Source organism: Rattus norvegicus, unplaced genomic scaffold, assembly GCF_021556685.1.
Source record: "Rattus norvegicus strain SHRSP/BbbUtx unplaced genomic scaffold, alternate assembly SHRSP_T2T haplotype2-0000026, whole genome shotgun sequence".
In the NCBI taxonomy this organism is placed as follows: domain Eukaryota; kingdom Metazoa; phylum Chordata; class Mammalia; order Rodentia; family Muridae; genus Rattus; species Rattus norvegicus.
Window position 1 is genome coordinate 553,775 of NW_028238785.1, and position 24,522 is coordinate 578,296.

Sequence of the window (24,522 nt, forward strand, 5' to 3'; positions counted from 1 at the left end):
AGAGCAATAGTGATAAAAGCTGCATGGTATTGGTACAGAGACAGACAGATAGACCAATGGAATAGAATTGAAGACCCAGAAATGAACCCACACACCTATGGGCACTTGATTTTTGACAAAGGAGCCAAAACCATCAAATGGAAAAAAGATAGCTTTTTTAGCAAATGGTGGTGGTTCAACTGGAGGTCAACATGTAGAAGAATGCAGATCGATCCATGCTTATCACCCTGAACAAAGCTTAAGTCCAAGTGGATCAAGGACCTCCACATCAAACCAAATACACTCAAACTAATAGAAAAAAAACTAGGGAAGCATCTGGAACACATGGGCACTGGAAAAAATTTCCTGAACAAAACACCAATGGCTTATGCTCTAAGATCAATAATCGACAAATGGGATCTCATAAAACTGCAAAGCTTCTGTAAGGCAAAGGACACTGTGGTTAGGAGAAAACGGCAACCAACAGATTGGGAAAAGATCTTTACCAATCCCACACAGATAGAGGCCTTCTATCCAAAATATACAAAGAACTCAAGAAGTTAGACCGCAGGGAAACAAATAACCCTATTAAAAAATGGGGTTCAGAGCTAAACAAACAATTCACAGTTGAGGAATGCTGAATGGCTGAGAAACACCTAAAGAAATGTTCAACATCTTTAGTCATAAGGGAAATGCAAATCAAAACAACCCTGAGATTTCACCTCACACCAGTGAGTATGGCTAAGATCAAAAACTCAGGTGACAGCAGATGCTGGCAAGGATTCGGAGAAAGAGGAACACTCCTCCATTGTTGGTGGGATTGCAGACTGGTAAAACCATTCTGGAAAACAGTCTGGAGGTTCCTCAGAAAATTGGCCATTGAAATACCTGAGGATCCAGATATACCTGTCTTGGGAATATACCCAAAAGATGCCCCAACATATAAAAAAGACACGTGCTCCACTATGTTCATAGCAGCCTTATTTATAATAGCCAGAAGCTGGAAAGAACCCAGATGCTCTTCAACAGAGGAATGGATACAGAAAATGTGGTACATCTACACAATGGAATATTACTCAGCTATCAAAAACAATGACTGTATTAAATTCATAGGCAAATTGTTGGAACTGGAAAATATCATCCTGAGTGAGGTAACCCAATCACAGAAAAACACACATGGTATGCACTCATTGATAAGTGGCTATTAGCCCAAATGCTTGAATTATCCTAGATCCCTAGAACAAATGAAACTCAAGACGGATGATCAAAATGTGAATGCTTCACTCCTTCTTTAAAAGGGGAACAAGAATACCCTTGGCAGGGAATAGAGAGGCAAAGATTAAAACAGAGACAGAAGGAACACCCATTCAGAGCCTGCCCCACATGTGGCCCATACATATACAGCCATCCAAGTAGACAAGATGGATGAAGCAAAGAAGTGCATGCTGACAGGAGCCGGATGTATATCTCTCCTGAGAGACACAGCCAGAATACAGCAAATACAGAGGCGTATGCCAGTAGCAAACCACTGAACTGAGAATAGGACCCCCGTTGAAGGAATCAGAGAAAGAACTGGAAGAGCGTGAAGGGGCTCGAGACCCCATATGAACAACAATGCCAAGCAACCAGAGCTTCCAGGGACTAAGCGACTACCTAAAGACTATACATGGACTGACCCTGGACTCTGACCTCATAGGTAGCAATGAATATCCTAGTAAGAGCACCAGTGGAAGTGGAAGCCCTGGGTCCTGCTAAGACTGAACCCCCAGTGAACTAGATTGTTGGGGGGAGGGCGGCAAGGGGGGAGGATGGGGAGGGGAGCACCCATAAAGAAGGGGAGGGGGGATGGGGATGTTTGCCCGGAAACACTCGAAATATATATAAGAAATACTCAAGTTAATAAAAAAAAAAAAAAAAGAGAAGTCTGGTGTAATTCAGATAGGTCTGAATTAATTTGTTACTGGATATTTATACCTTACCCCTTTTAATATTCTTTCTTTGATCTGTGCATTTAGGGTTTTAATTGTTATGTGAATGGAGGTATATTTTCTGGTCTGCTCCCATCTGTCAGCTTCTATGGCAGTGGTTCTCAACACTCCTAGTGCTGCACACCTGTAATACAGCGCTTCATGCTGTGATGACTCCCACCATAAAATTATTTCAGTACTACTTCATAACTAATATTGCTACTCTTATAAGTCATAATATGCAAGGTATCTGATATACATTCCTTGTGAGTGGTCGTGGCCCATAGTTTGAGAAACATTGCATTATATACATTTTTTTTTAAAGTGAGGCTTCATCTAAGAAGATCCTGACACAGGTGTAAGAGCAGAGATACCCTGACATAGTGACAAGTTAGGAGGCCCAAGGCCGCTTGCCTTAATGGCAACAGAGATTCCTGGGTAAAGGCACAATCTGAAATCACTGTCCCCAGGACATTTCTTACCTCAGTTTCCCCCCATTACACGGTGTGTCTGCTTGGCCATGTCTGTCCAGGAAGCCAGTCCCTGTAGTCTCTAATACAGACAGAATGCTAAAGGCAAGAATGTTTTCCCTCTTTGGCTCCAAGTCACTTCTATAGAAGTAAGTTCAAATCACCCGTGGGTAAATGTGTCTCTCTCACATAATGTGTGAGACTTGAAATGTCATCCATTTGAGTTGACAAAAACCACTCTCACTTCAGATTTACAGCTGACCAACAGTTAGTTTCAGGAGAATGAAAAAGCTGGCCAGGCCTGCAGAGTCAGATCTCCTCCCTGCCTGGGACAATCCCACCCACTGCAGACTTCAGCTTCACCTAGCAGCTGTTATCAGAAAATCTGACTTTAAGGTTCTGAAGTCCACACATGCAAACACCCTAAAGTTGTTAGATGGTCGATATGGGGTTTTTCTCCAATTTAAAATCATTCAGGCCTCTTTTCTCCCCTGGGATGCACTCTGTTCTCTCAGGTCTGTTCTTCTCAGAAGTCAACTCTCAGAAGGGGCACTTTGCTCTAACTCCTCCATGGGACCCACCCAGCATTGTGACTGGAGGATCCTATGGAGTTGTAGCTCTGAGCTGGGAGGGGGAGCTCTCACCCTGACAAGGAGAAGCCTGTTTTCACAGCTGATCTGGATCTGAGGAAAAGGTGATTTTAAAGAAGCCTGTGAAAGTGTCTCCTGCAGGAGAGCCCACCCTGCAGGGAAAGTCACACAAGACAGGGAAAAGTAGCTTCCCAACTTTCCCAGGGCTCTCAAACCAGGGAGGGTACCTGATTTCAGAGAGTTTGAGAAAGGCCTCCATCTCCCTGAAAGACTTCCCTCAATCATAAGTCCCACCACTACCCCTGGCTCAGCAAAGCCCTCCAACTGCCAGTTCCTTCCAAAGGAAACTCAGTGTGGAGAATTGAGGATAACACTTCTAGGAAAAGGGAGACACAAGCCTCTGGGGGTCCTGGCCTGGGGTCTGTCCCTTAGGCTCTCCTCACTTCCCCTAGGTGCCTAGGGCAGAGGCAGGGTCAGGGGTAGGGGGAGGGGCAAGTTCATGGTCAGGGGCAGGGTCAGGGGCAAGCAGTGACCTCCAGACAAAAGTTAGGCTTTGGGTGCATGGAACAGGCAGCAGCAGAGCTCGCCATGCGCTCCTCCTCTCTGGAGTGGGAAAGCATGGAGACCTGAGAGGTTGGGAAGAGTTGGGGAACTCACAGCTGCTTTTCCTCTGACTGCAACTGCAGTGCAGGGCCAAAGAAGCCAGAGAGTCTCAGGGGATCCCCCCATTTCCTGATGTCATTGTCCTTGTGGATGTCCAGGATGAAGGCTGTGCTTGGCTGGGCCAGAAGCCCCGCAGACAGGTAGAAGATGCACAACTGGCCTGTGACCTCCCTGGGCACCCACTGGGACCCAGCTCAAGTGGCCACAGACACTCACCATGCACCCTGCCCCAGCCCTAAGCCTGTGCACACCAAGGCCATAGCACCTCTGCTAGTCCCTCCCACCATGAGTACTCCACCTTGGCCCCCTGGTTGGCTTACACTCTCTGTAGGTAGCTCCTTGTGTGGTTTAGACACCAGGTTGATTATGACATCAGAGAAGGAGTTTGACAATGTTCCTTCTCTTTCAATATAGTGGAATAATTGAAGCACTATTGTTATTAGGTCTTCATTAAAAGTCTGATAGGATTCTGCATTAAAGACATATGGCCTGAGATTTCGCTTTTTAATTTTTGGAGGGGCAAGCTATACTGACTGTATCTATTATCTTCTGAGAATTATCCATGTACCTTCCCAGATCTGTGTTTATGTTGGTAATTGTTATCTGTCTAGAAAATACCAATATCAAATAGATTTTCAGTTTTCTTGAGTAAAGGCCTCTGAGATAAGACCTAATGATTGTTGAATTTGTTCATTGTCTATTGTTAGATCCCTCTTTCCATTTCTAATTGAGTCAACTTAAGTATTGTCTATGGTATGCAGTTTGTTTGTGGAGGAGTTGCCTATGTGGTGGATCTTCTCAACAAAAATACAAAAAAAGAAACAAACAACAAACAAACAAACAAAAAAAACCAAAAAGACTCAAACCACAGACCTTGCTTCCCTTCACTCTTTGTATTTTTCACTTTGTTTGTAACTGACTAATTTGATTTGAGTCCTGAATTAATTTCCTGCCATCAAATCCTACCTGACATTCTATGGGATCAGGTTTGGCCTCATCTTGGTAAGAGCAACATATAACTACTGAAGCTTTTTCTGCTCTCTATAGTTGTGATGACGTCAAAACCTTACTGAAAACAATGCACAGCACGTTTTAGGCTGTATTAAAGCAGCCCACCATTTCAGTGTTCCCTGCAAGGTGCCATGGGACAGTATTAGCATATGTCTGCATGTAACTTGACAGTTTTCATTAGGGACTACACACACACACACACACACACACAAACACACACACACACACACACTTTTCTGACATGGTGCACATTCTTTGCACACAAAGAAGAAAGTGAGCAGTAATGAAAACACACCAATAATGGAATTGATGGAGGGAGCTGTGGGGAAGCTGGGGCTTAGAGTTACTTAAAGGCCCTATGCAGGCTCTCCTTTTGTTGGAGGAGAAACTTCAAGTGCAATGTGGTTCTTTATTTTCTTTCTCTAAAGCACAGAGGTCTAGGGTGGAACACAGGGCTTTGAGCATGTTCGGCAAGTACAGTCCCAATGAATTAAATCCTAGGGCTGGAACCTATTAATCTTCTACAGAATTACAGAGCAGCCTGGATGAAGACTCTCAGCTGAAAAGGTGGACATCTCAAGACAGGCACTGGACAATGGCTGACAGACTTGACTGAAGACTGGAAATGTTTTGCTATCTCATAGGAAAAGAAGGCCCCTCCTACCACACTGTACTCTAAGGACAGTTTATTCAGGTTAGGATGACATGAACTATTGTCTCATGTCACAGATGTCAGCACAAAGTATCCAAGGTATTGTGTGCCAATGGTAGCATCAACAGAACAAAGCACACAGTGTCATGAACACATAAATTATGAGTTTGTGTAGCAAGACACAGGCCTCTTCCAGGGTCTTAGATAGTAACTGAGAACCTCAAATACGGTGGTGATGTGATAGTGTGGGGGTAAATCTAGTTACAACTAGTTTCTATTGTGACACAGATGACTCTTTTTGTGTCATGTTCAGCTTATAATGAATGACTAGACCTAAGCATGAGAATAACCAAATACTACATTGCTTCTCTAGCTGCTGAGCTTTGAAAAGTCCTGGGGTGACAGCAAGCTTTTGTGGACATTCTGGATTATTCCTTCTGTACTTTAACTCTCTGAGTCACCTCCACTCTCCGTAAGTTAGTTCAATTCCATAAATTGGAAATCAGTCACCTGGAAAAAATACATTCTCAATACGATCCCAGATTGGCCATGGAAAAAGGGTAGCTTGAACTGTCCCACCTAGGTTGGGCCTGCACAGGCCTGCTCTCCTAAAGAAACCTGTGTTCACAGCTGCAGGCTACATTCACTATGGATGCTTTGAGGTTCCTCCCTAAACTGCTGAGATTAAAATAATTTTCTTGCTAACAATAAAAAAACTCATTATGCCAATCTGGACTAAAGGAATCTAGTTTCTATTCTGTATTTTATCAGATGTGCATAATACATATGGTCATCATAGATAACAGGTGAAAGATCTGCTCTAATATGGACACTAAGTGATGCTGGAGGATGATCCTGACCCTCAATGAGCAGTGGGGACACCGGAGCTCTGCAGGGATGCCTGACAACCTAACACATTGAGCACGCACGGCTCAGTAAGTTCCCTGTGAACACATCTCCTGAGATCTTTCTATTTGATTGGAGGTGATCCTGTCCACCTAATACAGCACCTCATGTGGAATAACAAAAGCCACCTGCAGGAGCTGTGGTGATGACTCACAGGGTAGAGCATCTGCTGCTCTCTCAGAAGAACCACATGGACCCTAATAATTGGGTAAAGTGTGTCAGTGATTACATCATAAAGTGTGTGTCAGAGACACAGCCACATTCTCCACACAAAAGACACTGTCACACTGACTACCCCTTGGTGACTTTGAATTCACTTATTAGCCCAGGATCCATGGAACATGCAGAGATCCATCTCCACCTGTCAGTTCTAAGTCCACAGGAGGGACCGAACCCTTGAGTAAGAATGATGGTTTTAAGAGTCAAGAGATAGAATTCAATATTTATTCATAAGGAATACATTTTATAACAAAACAGGATTAAAATGAATAAAAATATTTAAAAATATTCGAAAGTGAAAAATAGTAACAAGAACATATAAATATGAAACAACAAAAAAATTTCAATTAAAATCATAACAAAAATATTTCTAAACATCATATTCTTCACGAACATTTAGAAGCACAGATGTATTGCTGTTTCTCTTCTAGCACACATAATGAAAGGCGGTCCCCCCAGTTGTCTCTTAAGTGGTGATTTCTGAAGAAGAAAGTGAGTAAGACCTCAATCAGTCAGGCTGGCTTACTGTTATATAAATTTAGGGTCTCTAAGAAATGACAAATTAACTCTGAGGAAGAATTTTCATCCAAAAAATGTTGTTACCATTCAGGATGTTTGTCATCAGAGACTCCTGAGAAAGCAACTTATTCTTCAGGAAGCTCTCTTACTGGGGTGTGTCCAATTCCAGCTCTCTTGCACTTTCTGAGACCTGGGAGAGGAAGGCAGTTTTTCAGACACTGATTTTGTGGGGAAATGCAAGCCAGCTGTCAGAATGCTGCCTTCTACCACCTCAGTTCTATTGGAAAGTCGACATGGACCTTTTAACTGATATCATTGTTGCTAACTGCAGGAAGAGAAAAATCTCCAGCAAGCCTCACAGTAATGTAGGCTGACAATCTGGGACCCAGACTTATAACAGTGCAAACCAAGAACAGGGCAATGGGAAGAGACCTCATTGGGTTGCAGGAAGAAAGGAGATGTCCATATGTCACCAAGGTTAAAGCCAATGACAAGAACTAATTTGACATTTGCACTTGGTTCTTATCCCAGAAAGGTGCTTCCTACACAAGAAGTCACATGACCAGAGAGTGTCACTTGTCAAAGAACCAAGAACTTGTTCAAAACTCTGCATAGGATCCAATCTATCACATGGATATGCAATAATGAGGTGTGTTATTAATCTGTCACCATTTCTAGAGTGCAGCTTCAAAAAGAGCAGCAAAATATGCTTGCACAATAATTCAGTTTCTGAAAAGTGTTTACCTTCCCAGAATACTTGTACTTAGGCAGAGCAATGAACAATTCCATTACATGAGGTGGTTGGCTGGTTGTGAGTGTAAATAGAAAGGTGATAGGAGAAAGCAAAGATGAATCAAATTGGGAAATGATATAAGATATTGTTAAGCTAACATATCTGCTCGTCCCTACCAGATGCTGGGTCTGGACGTTGCTGGTCTTTATCTTTCTTGTTGAAGTCAACCAAATATTTCTGTTTCAGTGCACAATCAAGATGTACCTCCTTGCTCTCCTGTTTCAGTGGGACCAACTTCTTCCTGCATGTGTTCTCCATCAGGAGCTGGCTGAGCAGGTTTCTGGAAATACAGTCTGCATAGTAAGATCATGGTGCCCCTTTCTCCCATTCCCACTCCCGAGTGCCACTAACTCTACCAGGACCCAGATACCCATGAAGACTTAATAAAATACATCTCAATACATATAATGCTCCTGCACAAACCACAAAGAGTTAATTCGGGGAAGAATAAATTGTTTGTTTGGCTCAAGCACCAATTATTGTTCACATCTCTCAAAAAGAACACAGATCTACATCTATCCATGAAAGCCCAATGCATGGGGGCAACATCAATTATCAGTGGGCCAATACCCTCAAAGGAGGTCAGTAGAACCAAGAGAAGGTCATGCTAACCATGTGGTCCACGCACTGAGTGTTGTAAAACCTGGTATGACCCCAGAGGTCCAGGTCAGCCTAATAACCTGCTGACTTCAATCAGTACTGTTCTATCTAGAGCCTTCTGAAGATGCCTAGACAATCCTGGGATGAGGAACAGTCTTTTATGGAATTGAAAACTGAGTCCTAATGACCCTGGCACACTGATGTGTGAACAGCGCAAGAGATAGAACCAGAGCTGAAGACCATCCAATTCAGAACAATGAAAGTCAGAAATGGCCATTCCACAGGTGATAGCTTTTCTGACCAGGACTTACCTAGAGAAGGTCATCTCCTTCTTCAGCTTATGGCTGTTCTCATGGATCTCAGTGTTCTCCATCTCTAAGTTGTGCAGAATTGACATGACCGCCTCCTCCATTCTCTCCAGGTCTTCATAATATGGATTTGGCCTGAAGTGTGGCCTGGCCCCAAATGATAGAATACAATGAACATCAGAATTTAGGAATATATGAACTCAGGGTGGGTTCTGTACTACCACAGTCCTGGAAGGACACCTTCTGAATTCTACATATTGGGATCTTCTTCAGCTTCAGAAACGTGTTTTTCTGAGTCCAGGACACCAGAATCTCAGCATCCAGATGGAGGGCTCCCTGGCTCCCTTTGTTCAGTCAAGAAGAAATCTGCAGTCAAGCCAGTTAAGCTATCAAGAGCCTCCGCCACACCTCTCCATGCTCCCCCACCCCAACACACCCAGAAATCTGTGATTTCTTTTATCCTGTTTTGATAAAAGACCATATATCAACACAAAATTATAATCTGCACAATGAATACAAATATACAAGCAAACGTGCTCACATAGGCAAAGAACTGTGCTGTTGACAGTGGGGCTCCAAGAACAAAGCATTCACATCACCATGAAAGTGTTACAGGTAAATACTCAGCCCAAGACATAGACCACTAGATTCCAAGTGTGGAGGGAAATATAAACATATAAAAGTTGTCCATATGCATTTGGACGTTTGCACACACAGACTCACAAACTGAGACACACCCACAATATAGAGAATTGTAAAGAGTCAGAGAAAGAGAAAGACAAATATGGAAACAGAGAGTACTGTGAGAACCAGGAGAAATACATGCACCATTGCTGTCTCAGAGTATAAGACACACAGACAATGACAAACAGGCCTGAGCCTGAGACCTTCTAGTCAAGCATTGAGATGAACTGTTTGGGACCAGGCCCCTCAGGCTGCTGCCTGAATCTTCCAGCACTCAGTCCCCTGCCTAGCAAGTACAGAGACTCACCATAAACTCACTGCAATTACAATCTTGCAAAGCCACCAGCTGTCAAGGGCTTTGCAAATGCACACTAGACACTCACTCTCCCTGACTTTATCCCTGAATTCTTCATTCAGACCACAAGTTCTGCTTTTCAATAAATGGAAGCAGATGAGTCCATTTTCCATCTCGCTCCTCAGGAAGGGGGTGGTTCTGAATCTCCTCTATATGGGAGGTGAGGTTTAGCACAGGGTGGTTAGGGAGGCACAGCTTTCTAGAACCCAAAACCTAAATGGATAAGATGAAGGTAACCTTGCAGACCCAGGAATGAAACAAGAACATTTGGCTCGGTTCATACCTATTTTTCATGGATCTCTCTGTCAGAAACCTCAGGCGATCTCTCAGGTCATTTCTCTCCTCGGTAATGAGCTGCAGCTCTTTAATCAGTCTCTCCTTTTCCTTCTTGGCCTGCTTCTCGCTTAGGGCAGTTCCAGGGGATGATGTTTCTCTCCCAGCATCTGTAGGTAGAAGAACACAAGTGAACCTGCATGGGGAGAATGCATAGAGTGTACATAGACCACAGTGAGGCCTACACAGAACAAGCCTGGAACCCAGTGTCATTGCTAGGCAATTGGTATATGCTTATGAGGCCTCCTCAGTGGATCTCAGTTCCCCACTACTCTATAGAGACCAAGAGATGTAAGCAGCCAGGTGTTCCCTATGCCGGATATCACATGCTTACATGGACCACGGAGATGGCTTCTCCCGGATTATTATCAGCTGAACGGGGTCCAGATTGGTTTCAGGACCCTCATGCCTGTGGTTTCAGAACTCAGATGATAAATTCACCATCCACAAAACTTGAGTGATTGGAGACACTCAGATGTCCTACCCTGATACTCTATGCCAACAACTTTGGATGTAAAATGCATTTCTGGGGAGGATATGGTGAACAGACTTATCAATTCTCCTATTTGAAACACCAAATGCCCCAGAAGTGCCAATAGGATACAGGCTGAATCTTGGTCTACACGTTCCAAATAGTTTTGGTATTTTAGAAAAATGTTTGTAACACACAACCTCTAATATATAAAGCTAACGATGACCCTGCAATTAGAAGAAATCAGAGAAGGTCTAAGAACATAAGGTTATTGCCTGGAGCACAATTCTCCCCCTGTTCCTACTGTCAGATATCCACTGTATTTAAAGAAGCAATGATAGTGAAATACATTGCTGTCCTGTCTAAACTCAGAAAAGGTGGACCCTCCATGACTCCTGATGGTGTTATTATATCAGTGTAACATAACCAATGAACTCTAAAAGTAAAGGCCAGAAATTCACAGTATACTAGCATTGGCCTTACCATATCCTCCCTGTGGGGATGGGGAAACTAAAGTTCTGAAATCCTTGACTTTAAGGAATTGTGATATTCATGAAAATTCAATTCCTTTTCAGATGCTCCAGTTGTTATGGCCCATTGCTAGAAAGGTCAGCTTAAGCCTGCAGCCCCCCTGACAGGAAGCTCAAAATATACTGCCCAGAACTTACTACACATTCCCCAGAAGTGCTGTCTTTGTCCATCATTACTTTGAGACGAAAGGCTAGACCCCTTCACTCTAGTCTCTCCACAATCGATGTTCCCCCTCCCAAAATGCCCCCTAAGACAGGAAAACATGTCTTAGCTTGTGACTGCCAGACTCAGACTGAGAGAAACTAGGGCACTGGTCGTCACTACAATACAGGTGACATCACAGAGGATGCCAAGAACTCTCTAGGAGATAATAGAATGTCCAAGAAGGGACAGCAGATGTCATGGGGAGCAGACTTTGCCTCCCTGCTAATAACCTCCCTGTACTGAGCATAAGCAGAGGTGCCCTTTCCAGAAGACTTTCCTGGGGCAGAGCCACTGGGAATCTCCTGCTTCCAAAGCCAAATTTTCCTCAAGGCTTGATTATAAAAACCTTAGTAATTCCTATGCATCTAAATGAATGTTTCCTTCCATATCTTGCCCCAAAATGTCTCATCCTAACTCAAATTGTCCTCATTCACCAATGTTAGCCATTAAAACTTCCTGAGATTTCATACCAGCTTGAATATGCACTCAAAAGTTCTCCTGTCTCATTATGTACAGGTGCTTTAAATCACATCAAGAAATAGTCTGCATGGTAGGTTACAACATGGGCGTGTGTATTAGGGGAACACTCATGAAGTCATGTGCTTAGCAATTGACAATTGCCAGAACATTCCTTAGTTGAAAGAGTTGAAGTCTTTATGGTGCTAGGAAAAGTGTGGAGACCAGTTGGCAGAGGAAAGTGCAATATTGGAGCCACCAATGAAGGGAACCTCATGCTGCTTGTGGGGTTCTCCTCTCTGCACCAATGTCGCCAAAGGAGCACTGCTGACAGGCCTGAGTAAGACAGACCATGAGTTCATATCAGAAAAATGAAATAGTCAAGAGGTATAGGGGGTACACATAAACATCTAAAATGAGGCTATAAACATCATTAAGTGGATAGAGCAAGGTCCCAGCACCTGCACACTGGGAAATGGCCACCCCACCAAACACAAAAGCATCTATCACAGTAAAAAATGAATACCTTATAAAATGCACACACTAACATTGATTGATCACATCCATAGTTCAAATTTGGGGGCAAATTCATGGCCCTATCTTTCTCTCAACTTATAAAGAAAAAAATAAGAAAGAAAGAGAAAAGAAAAAGTCAAAACAAAAAGCACAAGCTTCTCATATGAGGACTGCAGGAAGTGTTATATGGGAGTCAGTTCTGATTAGGCCATTTTAGATAGAACAGTGCACAGTGACCCTTAATGTGATGGGCCCTATATAAATTGGAATTTTAACAAACTTCATCCAGAACATTCAGAATAGGCAAGGATGTGATCACCATGTCCTTGCTCTCTATCAGGTTATTTTTCTCTGTCCTTGATTGACAGGCATATAACAGCAACAACCTGAAATAGCTGGTAGACATGTGAAAACTACGAAATCTATAGTTGTGGGTTGCACACCTCAACTGTCAAAGGCTAATGCTGTCCTCACAGTCCTTGGAGGCCACTCTTGCAAGCCTATGTATTGGAAAGTGGAAGCAGGTTTATCTGAGCTCATAGTGAACCTGGCCAGCCAGGGGGAGGGCAACATGTAATACTTGAGAGCCTGTCTAAAACCAGCACAGAAACCCATCTTCATTCAAAGCATCATCTACGAATTCTCGATTATCTACCATTCTCTCCCTACCAGTTGTTCAGTTTGGAATGGTAGAAAAAACTGGAACTGATCTTTCTATTCTAAAGATCTTGATCTCTATTTCCTTAGGTCCACTTAAGAGTGCATAGAAATGGATATCGCCATCTGAACATCTTAGTATCATCTAATCTGTGTTTGTAGCATAATACTGTGCCTATGACAATCTAAAGCTTCCTTGAGTGTTGTTGCCCCATCAAGAAGTGTGATATACTGAGGCCAATCCTCAGGGATCCTTTCAAGGGGTTAGAAGAAAGTCATCAGACATACTCCACTTCTTTGTCCTTAGATTAAATCAAGTTGACACAATGTGAACCTGGTGGGCTATTTAACCATGCATCTTTCTCCCAATCCCACTTTTCTGAGGTCAGTCCATGGCAGAATTCATTCCCCACCATCTTAGATATTTCTTTGTGTATTTCCATAAGAGTCAGGTTTCTTTTTTTCTTAAATAGAATTAGTTGTAGTCAATCAACTGCTGCCCTATGTAAGAATGATTAGGATCTATTATAACTTACCACACTGTATTTGTGTATCCAAGTACGTTAGTGGAAATCCAGCATTACTGAGGAAATGGAAACCAGTGCTGTGGCCTTGCCTTTCTGTGCCTAGTCCTGGCTCACAGGCAGCGGGCAGCAGACCTTGAGTTCCTCTTCAGGGACAGAGTAATGTTGAATGGGCACTGAGCAGGCAGAGAAACACAGCTGAGGCAGCTCCTTTCAGTTATCAAACACATCATCTCCTTCCCGTCTTAAGGGCTACTGCTGAGGTCTTGCCCCCATACCTACCTTAATAGCAGCAAATTTGTTACACAGCAGCCAGCTCTTTCCTATTGTTCTGTAATACGCCTCCACATCATGGATGCCAAGAAACAAACTAACAAAAAACAAAAAACCTGACACTGAAGTGTGTGGTGCTGGTCACATACACTGTTTTGTTCTCTATGTTATGAGGTTTGTTATTATTAACAAGTTCCCCAACTATAAACTTCACATAGGACCCATCAGATTCAAGGCAAATAGGAAAAATTATGTGTAAAATGTCCTGAGTCAGGGCCATAGACAGCAGCATCCAGCACTTGTGCTTTAGCCCACGTGGATCTTGCAATGAGCTGGGCCTAGCAATGTCCAGTACACAGTTGTGAGGTGTTGCTCTGGTTGAACGGTATTGGTGGGTGCATTCAATAAACTACACCTATTTAAATGAATTCAGTGTTGGTGTGGTTTGAGTCCAGACCCCTTGCTACCAAATCTTCCCTTCAGCAGCACTTAGGAAAAGAGGCTAAGGTTAGGAAAGGTGACATCTTGTCATAAATTATGTGAGAAGAGGGAGGGGAAATGATCCCTTGTGTTAAGAATCAGGGTGTCCTCTGTAGTATTTAGGTCTATACTGGCCCTGTGCATCAGCTTCAAGAACCCATTTCTGATTTTCCTTGGTATTCCCGTGATGATGCACTCAGACATCAAACCAACCAAACACAGAAACACAAAAACAACCAAAATGGTGGTCAGAGTACTTGATTTATAAAATGTAGGGAACACTGCAAACCCATGTTTCAGGATATTTGATCAGATTGTCATCCCCAAGATTGTGTTATTTACTTAACAAAAAACCTTCTGGCAGTGTAGTTCAGCACCAGGACAAATATTTAACCCCAGAACTATTTTTGGTTATGTGTTTGTTTTTTGTTTTGGTTTTTGGATGAACAAATACTTTCTTATTTTTTTGGCTCAGCTCTAGCTCCCACTTCTTTGCACAGTAGTAGAGAGACCTCGAACATATACTCAGCCAAAGCCAGGGGAGTGTATAAAAGAGCCTAAGGCAATACCACATAATGACATTGAAAGTGGGTGGCCAAAAGGTGTTATAAAATTAACCTCACTTCAGCGAGTGATGACATACCAACCTGGTGGCCTAAGATATATACCCCCAAGATTCAGGAAAATTAATCAGAATCCCTTAGAGATTAGATCTTAATAGAAACAAGGAAGCAGTCCTTTCCTGAAGTATACATTCATCATATGTAAAGAAGATATTAAATCCATACACAACTCAGAATAGAATTATCCCCAAGACTGGAACGATCTGGCAACATTAATATTAGAAGCTTCTCCTGTGTTACAGTGGTAAGCACAGAAGAAAGAGGAAGATACGGCTGAACACGAAAGCATCAGGCCAGAAGCACTGTTCCCCAGGAGGAGCTGCAGGTGATGGTAAATAAACTGTTGTAAGTTAAATACAGTATTACATACCCTGTTGTAAGTAACTGGAGCCGAGGCTATCCCCAAAGGTTTGCCTGTCTGTGAAATCTGATACCCTAACTCAGGTGTCTTCCCTGGCCTCAGTGGGAGAAGGTGCACCAGCCCTACAAAAACTTGATGTGTCTTGGTGGATGCACACTCTGAGGGATATTCCTCTACTCTCTCAGAGGAGATGGTGTGAGGACATTGGGGAGGAACTGTGGGAGAGAAGTAACAAGAGAAAGGACAGCAATTGGGATGCAAAGTGAATTTAAGCCTGAATTAAGGTGAAGAGACACCTTAACTAAGGTAACTAATAAAAGAATCAGGGTGTGCCCATGTCTCCAGGTAGATATGTAGCAGAGGACCAGCTTATCTGGGATCACTGGGACGGGAGAACCTTGTTTCTGAGGAAGCTTCATGAACCATGATATTGGAACTTAGGCCTCTGAAGTGGGAGTGAATTGGCGGGTGGAGGAGCAATCTCATAGGGAGAGGGTGTGGGGGACAGAAGAGAGACTCATGTAGAGGAACATGGAGTGGGAGATAAATTGGAAATGTAGATAAAATAATAAAAGAAAACTAAAAAACATCAGACTATGAGTATCATTCTAATTCAAGCAGCAAATAATAATAAAAAAAAAAATAAATGCGAGAGTCACCAGGTCCTGTTCGTGTCATCCTGAATCTTAAAATCTTTTTTCCTCCAAATTCCGTGCCACATGAGGTGCACTGACCTGTCAGCTGTCTGCTTGGATGACAACTGCAGCAGCTTCCCTATGCACTTGCTTTGTAGGAGCTCGAAATCTATTGAGCTCCCTTTTCCAAGTTGGAACTTTAATTGGTAAGAGTCTTGCCTTGAGGACACCTTCCACATCTCTACAGTACAGAGGCAGGAGGCTTATCGTTAATAACATTCATCTCCTTAACTATGTCACCCTCCTCTTCAGCACATGACTTTGCTGTGACATTAAACTTCTTAGTGATCTTTTCCACTCTAAGCTGCACATGGTTTTCATGTGTTTGCCCTGTGTGTTGTTCCTTCTCCTGCAGTCTTGAGGAACGGTGACCAAAAGTAACCAAACCACAGGCTCAAAGCCATGTTAATACTGTATTGTGTACTATTTTCACAGAGCTATCTGAGGTGTAAATGGGACATGGAGAATTCGAACATAGTTTGAATCTTAGGCCTTTCACTGGGCAGTCCCTCATCTTCTCTAAAAATTAACCCCATTCTTCTACCATTGAGACCCACCTGCTGGTTAGCTCTTTACCCCTCTGCTGTAGTCTGTTCCATATCTCTTCCTGCCCATGTCTATTCTGAATCTCCTGCTTCAGCTTGCCTCTCCCTATGTCCCTCTCTATGCCCGGAAGTTCTGCCCACATACTTCCTGACGCAGCTCTTGGCCATCAGATCTTTATTACATCCAATCGGCAGTGAGACAACACCTGATACATCTCTTAGCTTGTGTTGAGCTGGTGAGAAGGACAAACATCCACAAAATAGCAAACCTGATGATGAGACATAGAAATGACAAGAGAAATCCTGCCAGCACTTAGCTCACTGCCAGTACAGAACTAACAATTGAAAGTTGACACACCTTAGTACAAAGGGAGGTCACCTCAGCATTTCCCCTTTTACTCCAAGAAATACCTTTAATTTAACATTAATAAGCTAGATAAAATAAGAAAACTTATGAGATGCATCAGGTAAGAATTACTGTCACAATATTCTGTCCATTCGTATTTTGCAAAATTGGAGAAGGTACTTCGTTATCTAAATTATATTAGTCTGAAATTTTGTACCTAAATCATTTTCTATCACTTTTTAAGCTTTGTATCCCTTATCTATCATAACTTGCATTTATTAACCATAATAAGTCTTCTGAGACCAAATGTACTTTCATTAATTCCAAACAATTTAAGCGTTTATGTCTTTCATCCTTAAAATTTGACACATTTTTTGCGTACAAATTTTCTTTTTCTTTTTCTTTATTCAGCTTCCACACGAAGATTATTTTTGCTCTGATTTAGAGCAGGATGCAAGGGTGGAGTGCAGACCTGAGGGGAGGGCAGATGAATGGAGTTGAGCTGCAGGATGTGAGGTTCACAGAGAATAAATAAGAAGTTAAAAAAAAATAAGAAATAAGCACAGTGGGGATGAAGCTGTGAATGCTTGGCATGGGGAGTTTTGGCAGTGGACTGGGCATTTTAGGGGTGGGGTGGGATTGGCGTGGGTTCTGGAGTAGTAAGGATGGTGTCTGTTCTTGTCTTTTGGGGAAACTCCTCGGTCTTCTCCCATCCCTCCTCCACCTCTACCCCCACCTCCAACCGCCATAACTGCCTCCTACCACAGCAGCGGCTTCTGGGCATCGGCCTCTTTCTGCTCAAGCTCTTCTATGTGCTCGGGGGTGGTACAAGCTTTTAAAAGTCCCAGGCAGTGGGCAGACCACGCACACTCTCCTGGCATCCCCATCCTCTCTCAGGACTTATGGTGCCAGAGCGTTTATCGCAGGAGTTTTTATACTGCTGTGGACTGTCCATAGAGCCCTGCTTTCTGAGCCTCCCATGTCCACCCTGTTCCTGTCCAGGTTCCTGGCTGTCACATTTCTGCACGATGGTGAACAAGTTTGCTTTTCTGATTCTCATAACAAGAAAAGGTTAAGACTAACTATCTAATCTTCAACCCCATCCAAGATCTGAGGAGGAGAAATGTTGCCTGAATAAAAGGAAATTCAGAGCAAACAGCTTCCAAATCTAAAGAAATGACAGAAATTGTTGGCTACCCTGGGAGTCAGTCAGCAAATATTCCTGTGTCACTGTGGCATCCACCTTCAACTCACTGGGCCAGGAGCTCTGACAACAATCCTTTGAAGCAGGTCACTTGAAGGACTATCCCTATTTTTTTTTCCATAAACTGGGACACAGACTTCCCCATGATCAACTTCTGCACAGTCTGGACAGCTTTCTGGCAGCAGTAGAGGTAAGTGGGTAGTATTTCACCCAATGGTTCTTTAGAGCCCATCATCTTTTTCAGAATAGATTGGGGACACTACCAGGAGTTGAGGTCTCTCCCACTGTGAAAAGCCTTTAACTATTAGGACATCTGAAATGGCAGATTCTTCAGATCTCTAAAGGATTTGAGAACCACCTTTGTATATAATGTCTATCTCAGTGGACAAATGTGGCTTTTTTTCCCAAGGGATTTACTTCCTACTTAACTTTAAAAACATACACAGGAAGTTAAATAAAGCTTATTTCTGTACCTAACTAAAGCAGTACCTAACATGACTGGAAGACTGATTATTTATAGTTGGAAAGTACTAGCTTGAATTCCTTAATTATCCACGGCAGTGTGCAGTAGTAATTTTATAAAATTAGAATTTTACACCACATTGTGAATAAGTTGCATATACTTATATCTTAAAAATGAATTGAATCATTTATGCAAGTACAATTTTAAATTCTATCATCATTCAAAAATCCATGCCATCCTAAAATATTTGAGACTTGGTATTGCTTTCTAGTATAAATAGAGATACAGTGATCTATGATTTTGTCATTTTAGTCCCTTCTCCTGATTTCCCACAACATTAGACAGAGAATTGAGGAGAGAAAGAGAAAGGAAGAAAGACATTCCTGATTCGAATCTGCTTTACTGTTTCCTCCCTGACCATGGCCAGTAAGAACTTGCAACCAACCCCCTAACTGACAATAATCATCTACAGCCCACGGCAGACAAATAACCACCCACCCACCCTTCCTCTTGAGAATGAGGGGGTCATGTTCCTTTAAGTTGCTTCCCAATGTGTGTGGGGTGACAACATGTTTTGGGGACCTTACAACAATTGGGACATTTTCCAAATCCTGGGAGATCTTGCAGTTTCCTATGCGTCCAGACCCTGAATGTGGCAGGATTAACTGAAGTCCTGGCTACATTAACAATGAAAAATACAAACACACATTCCTACCATATGAGGAAGGTCACCGGATATCTACCCCTTGAAGTTTGCTCAAAACAATTAGTCAATTAGCTTTTTATTTATCTTCAGGTCACTTCTTAGTAAACAGGCAGAAAAGAGACAGATAGTTTGCCAAAATTATATCAATTGCTTCTAAGCCAGTCACCAATAGAGTTCCTGCAGTCCTTTGAAGTTTCATCAGAGAGGCTCTATTTTGCACAGACTCACAATACTTATGTCTCCCATGTGGCAAACTAAAAGAACTGTTAAGATCTCCTTAAATAATTCAACAGTTTTCCCAATCCAAAGTCTCCCACCCTCCTCCAAAAAATCAAGAGATTCCTCACAAACATCTCCACTCACTTCGGTACCAGTTTATATATCAGTCACATTTCTGTTACTGCAGAAAAATACTATGACCAAGAACAACTCAAGGAATACAGTTCTTCACATTGTGGTAACCAACCCCAACTACCAAATTATTTCATTGCTAAGTCATAAATGTAAGGTTGCTACTGTTTTGAGTTGTAATGTAAATAGCATGTATAAAGTATGTCTCATATGTGATTGTTCCCTGAAGGGCTTGCAACCCACAGGTTGAAAACTGCACTTGTGTGTGGTGGTGGGAGGGGGGGTTGTGAGTTTTTTGTTTTGTTTGTTTGTTTTCCTTCTTCTCAAAACCCAAATGCTGATAAGAACATAGGCCAATATCAGGCTCTTCAATTTTATTCCATTAGGCACTGTGTCTGCTCTCATGATATTAACATGCTGGTTTTTCTTTTTTACTATTCCCCAAAATGAAGGTGAAATCATTAAAGGTGATGCCTCCCGCAGTGCTTTACTGTCTTATTAGTTAGCAGTGTCTGACTGCCCTGCTCAGTTGTGCTTTCATGTGAGTTCTGAGATTTTTTTTTTCATTCCCATGAAGATCTGTAATGGGATTATAATGGGATGGATTTAAACCTGTAGATGACTCTGGTAGGATTCGATATAATAATATAGATCATACTGATACATGAAAATGAGAGGTCTCTTCATTTTCTGGTTTCTTCAGTTTTTTTTTATTTTTCCTAATGATTTCATTTTAACAAGTCTTTACTTCCTTAGATATTACAAGATTTTTATTCTGAATGGGTTTGTTTTCTTGGCTTCTTTCGTCATATTTATTGTTGGTATACAGGAGTTCTATTGATTTTACTGTGATTTTAGTGAATGTGTCCATGAGCCATAGGAGTTTGCTAGTGGTTTCGTAGTGGTCTTTATATATGGATCATATCGCCTGCAAATGAGAATGCTCTGACTGCTTTCTTTCATATTAACATGCCTTTCCATCTCTCTATTGTCATATTGTTTGGATAAGACTTCACATTCTAGTTGAATTAGATGAAAAGAATGAACAACTGTGACTTATTCCTGATTTTAGTGGAAATCCATTATGATTTCCTCCAGTTAGGATGCTGTTGGCCTTGCATATCGCCTTCATAATGTTAAGGTATGTCTTCTCCATATCCCAGATTCTCCAGGACTTTTGCATTAATCACTGTGGGATTTTGCCAAAGAGATTGTCTGCCTCTACTGCAGTGATCATGTGTTTCCTGTTCTTGGTTTTCTGTGGTGAATTGTTTATTCATTTGTATTTGTTGAAACATTCTTGCACCTCTGCAGTCAAGCCAGCTTGATCACGGTACCTGACACTTTTGGTAAATGTCTGAATTTTATTTTCCAGGATATTATTGAGAAATTTTTCACTTAACTGTTCCTTCCAATCTTAGTTTCTTTTCTATGCTGTGAAGAGACACCATGAGCAAGGGAACTTGTAGAAGAAAGAGTTTATTTCAGCTTACAGTTTCAAGGATCATGAGTCTATGAATATTATGCTGGGGTACACGGCAGCAGGTAGGACACCATGTTTCTAGAGAACTGGCTGAGAGCTTACATCTTATGTGCAAGTCGGAGACAGAGAAAGTGTTAACTATAGATGGTGTTGAATTTGGAAACCTCAAAGCCCAATCCCATACACTCCTCCAACAAATCCGTATCTTATAATTCTTCCCGAATATTTCCACTAACCAGCAACAAACATTCATATATGTGAGTTTATGGGGGCCATTATCATTCAAATCACCATATTCCACTCCCAATTCCCTATAGGTTCTTAAACATATCATAATAAAAATACATTAGCTCAGCTTCCAAAACCCCTGTAGTCTTTCGGTCTCTACACAGTTTATCCACAGTGCTTTTCGACCCTCCAGGAAGTCCCTTAATTATTCCTCTATGAAATCAAAAGGCAAATTGCATACATCCAATGTGTAATGCCAAAAACATGTTATCATTGCAAAGGGAAGTTGGGAATGTGGTGAGCCAGTTCAAGGCATTAACCCAACAGGGCACAGTCCACATTCTCTACTTCTGATGCATGACAAAGGGATTAGATGGGTCCACTGCTCTGGCTTTGCTGACTGCAACATAATTCCTAAAACTATGTTGTATCGCGTAGATCTGTGGTGGTTGTGTTTTCATTGTCACTCATTTCTAGGAATTTTAATTTTTCCTTATGTGTTCTCCCTTGGCCCTTTCAGTAGTGTGTTGTTTGTGTTGCTGACCTTCCACGAGAGTGTGTCCTGACTGCACTTTCTATTGTGTGATACCAGTTTGATTCCTTTGTGCTTAGATAGAATGCATGACACTACTTCAGCTTTCTTATCTTTCCTGAGGGCTGTTCTGTGTCCTAATCCGTGGTCAATTTTGGAGACAGATCCACAGGCTGATAGAAAATATATGTATAGTTCAGTGTAGTTTGTTAGGTCCATTTGACTGATGATGTCACTGAATTCTGCTCCTCCTCTTTTGTTTATTTGCATGTGATCTGCCAAGTGGTCAGAATAGACTATTAAAAACAATCACAACCACTATTATAGCTAATGGGTAATTTCAGATCTATCTGATAATTATATATTTAAATTTGTGACTGCTGTGTTTAATATGCATATATTTAGATTGTAGTATCTTTTGGTAATTGCAAAGTATGAAATGAATGTCCTTACATCTTCTGGACAGGATTGGTTTGAAATCTATTCTGTCAGCTGGATAGAGAAACTGCATAGAATTGCTATAGGGACCTGTGTCTTAGGTCTGTTTCCCTAGTATATCCTCTACATCTCTCATGATGGTGATCCTGTTTCTGGCTAAATAATGTCTGTTCACTGGGGAATTGAGTTTAGTGACATGCAAATATTATTTAAACCTATGTATTTAATTTTGTTAATTTTTGTGGGTTTTATTGGCTTCTTTTGATTGACTGTTCTAGTTTTGTTAAATTATTTCCTGTTTCCTCTGGTATTTTATCCTTCTCTTCAAACTAAAGTATTCCTTTTAGGATCCTCTATAGAGCTCCTTACTGGTTATACATATTTTGTAAATTTATTCATCATATGCCTTAATCAGCACAGTAGTTGGGCAGCTGCCTGCCCTCCATGGTATCAGATCTACTTTCCAAACAATAACGCTCAACTCTTACTGACTGTGTAGCATCTTGACTGCTCTTTGTTCCCCTTGGACAGCCCTCAGGACCAGGCTCTCCTCTCCCTTAACCATGGCTGCTGTCCTCTTCCTCTCTCCTCTCCATCACACACGTTCTTCCTTTATTCTCTGGCAGCTTCTTCCTCCTTCTTCCCTCCTCATGATCCTCTCTAGCAAAGCCCTCAAAGCTCACCTCCCCCATCTCTCTGCTGTGCAGCTGTTGGCTGGTGGCTTCTTTATAAACACAGTTAACTGGGGGCAGGGTCAGGTTTTTTTTGGATTAACCAGTCTTGAGTTCTCCAAATTAGCAGTAAAATACAAGCAGAAGTAGGCCAATCCACCACAAGGATTTCTTTTGCTTTGTTTTGTTTTAATTTTTCTTTTACCTATTACTTTATTTTATTTTTGGCTATTTTTTAATCATTTGTTTTTTTATTTATGTATATTTCAAATGTTGTCCCACTTTCCACACTCCCCTCATCATATCTTACATCCCATTTCTGCTCAGCTTTGCCTATGTGACAGTGCTCCCCCACCCACACATATCCATTCCCACCTCACACCTCTAGGACCTCCTTTTGGTGGGCAACAGGCCTCAGGGTAGTCAATGGCCTCCCACCCCATGATGCCACTTAAGTCAGTCCTCTTCTACACAGTTACCTAGAACCATAGACCCATCCTTGCATATACTTTGGCTGGCAGTTTGGTCCCTAGGAGCTGTGGGACTGGTGACAGAGGATCTGGTTAGATATTAAAGACAAATGGTTGCTGCTTTCTCCTCTTTTTCTGGTTATAGGTGAAATCATGTTTGTTTGCTTCCCTTTTTTGAAATTATTGAGTTGATTAATTTCTTGGTTTTTCTTGTGTATAGTTTAGCTCATTTTCTTGGGGTTTTCCTCATATTATCCTCTGTTGTGCTCTCTTAAAGAAAAATATTGTTTAAATTTGGTTTTGTTGTGAAATATCTTGGTTTCTCTATTTATGGTGATTGAGAATTATGCTGGGTATAGGAGTCTGGGTCTGCATTACATCTGCCCAAATTTTTCTGGCTTTTGGAGTCTCTGTTGAGAAGTCTGGTGTAATTCAGATAGGTCTGAATTTATTTATTACTGGTTATTTATACCCTACCCCTTTTAAAGTTCTTTCTTTGATCTGTGTATTTAGTTTTTTAATTATTATGTGAATGGCAGAGTTTTTTCTGGTACAGTTCATTTAGCCTTCTGTAGGCCGCTTGTACAGTTATGGCATTTTCTTCCTTACCTTATGGAAGTTTTCTGCTATAATTTATTGAAGATGTTTACTGGACCTATGAACTGGAAATCTTAATTCTGTTCTATATCTATTATCCTTAGATTTGGACTTTTAATTGTGTCCTGAAATTCATGGATGTTTTGGATTCAATAAACCATACATGTTTATCTGAGATGGGTGTTTTGTGCTTTGTTGGTGACCTCCTTGATGCCAATTCTTCCATTTAGTAGAACGTTGGATAATGAGACATGGTCAGGAATGGTGACTTCTTGACATAAACTATATGAAAATAGGTAGGTTAATTTATGTGTGTTAAGTATCAGTAGTCTCCTGGGTGGTTTTGGTTCCCAGTTGGCCATGTGCAACAGTTTCAAAAGCCCAGGATTGATGTTCCTTGGGTTTCCTATGATGATGCACTCAGATATGACAGATATCAACAGAATCCTTGTCAAAGAACTTAATTTATATAATAGACCAAAAATTACTAATTATGTTACAAAATATTTGATCACACTGTGATCTCCAAGAATGTATTATTTACTGATAAACTATTGTGTGGTATAGCATCGCCATGGCACAGGCATTTAACACGAGGGTTGGTTGTTTGATGTAAACATGGACTTTACTTTGGTAAGGCTAACCTA

At 41.6% G+C, this 24,522-nt stretch overlaps 1 protein-coding gene across 2 annotated transcripts; it reads right to left on the reverse strand.

Moving 5' to 3' along the window:
• Positions 1-6,668: 6,668 nt before the first annotated feature.
• LOC147997896 (disks large homolog 5-like) lies at positions 6,669-11,364 on the reverse strand. 2 transcript variants are annotated; one of them, XM_087601487.1, is made up of 6 exons: positions 11,190-11,364; positions 10,000-10,159; positions 8,681-8,824; positions 7,886-8,049; positions 7,061-7,166; positions 6,669-6,937 (listed from the first exon to the last, which is right to left on the reverse strand). In XM_087601487.1, the coding sequence occupies exons 1-5, from the start codon at positions 11,314-11,316 to the stop codon at positions 7,102-7,104; spliced, it is 660 nt and encodes a 219-aa protein (XP_087457613.1). In that variant the 5' UTR covers positions 11,317-11,364; the 3' UTR covers positions 6,669-6,937; positions 7,061-7,101. The 2 variants fall into 2 exon arrangements, with proteins under 2 accessions (XP_087457613.1, XP_087457614.1); XM_087601488.1 differs by lacking the exon at positions 8,681-8,824 and having other exon boundaries at positions 11,190-11,334.
• Between the last annotated feature and the right edge of the window lie 13,158 nt (positions 11,365-24,522).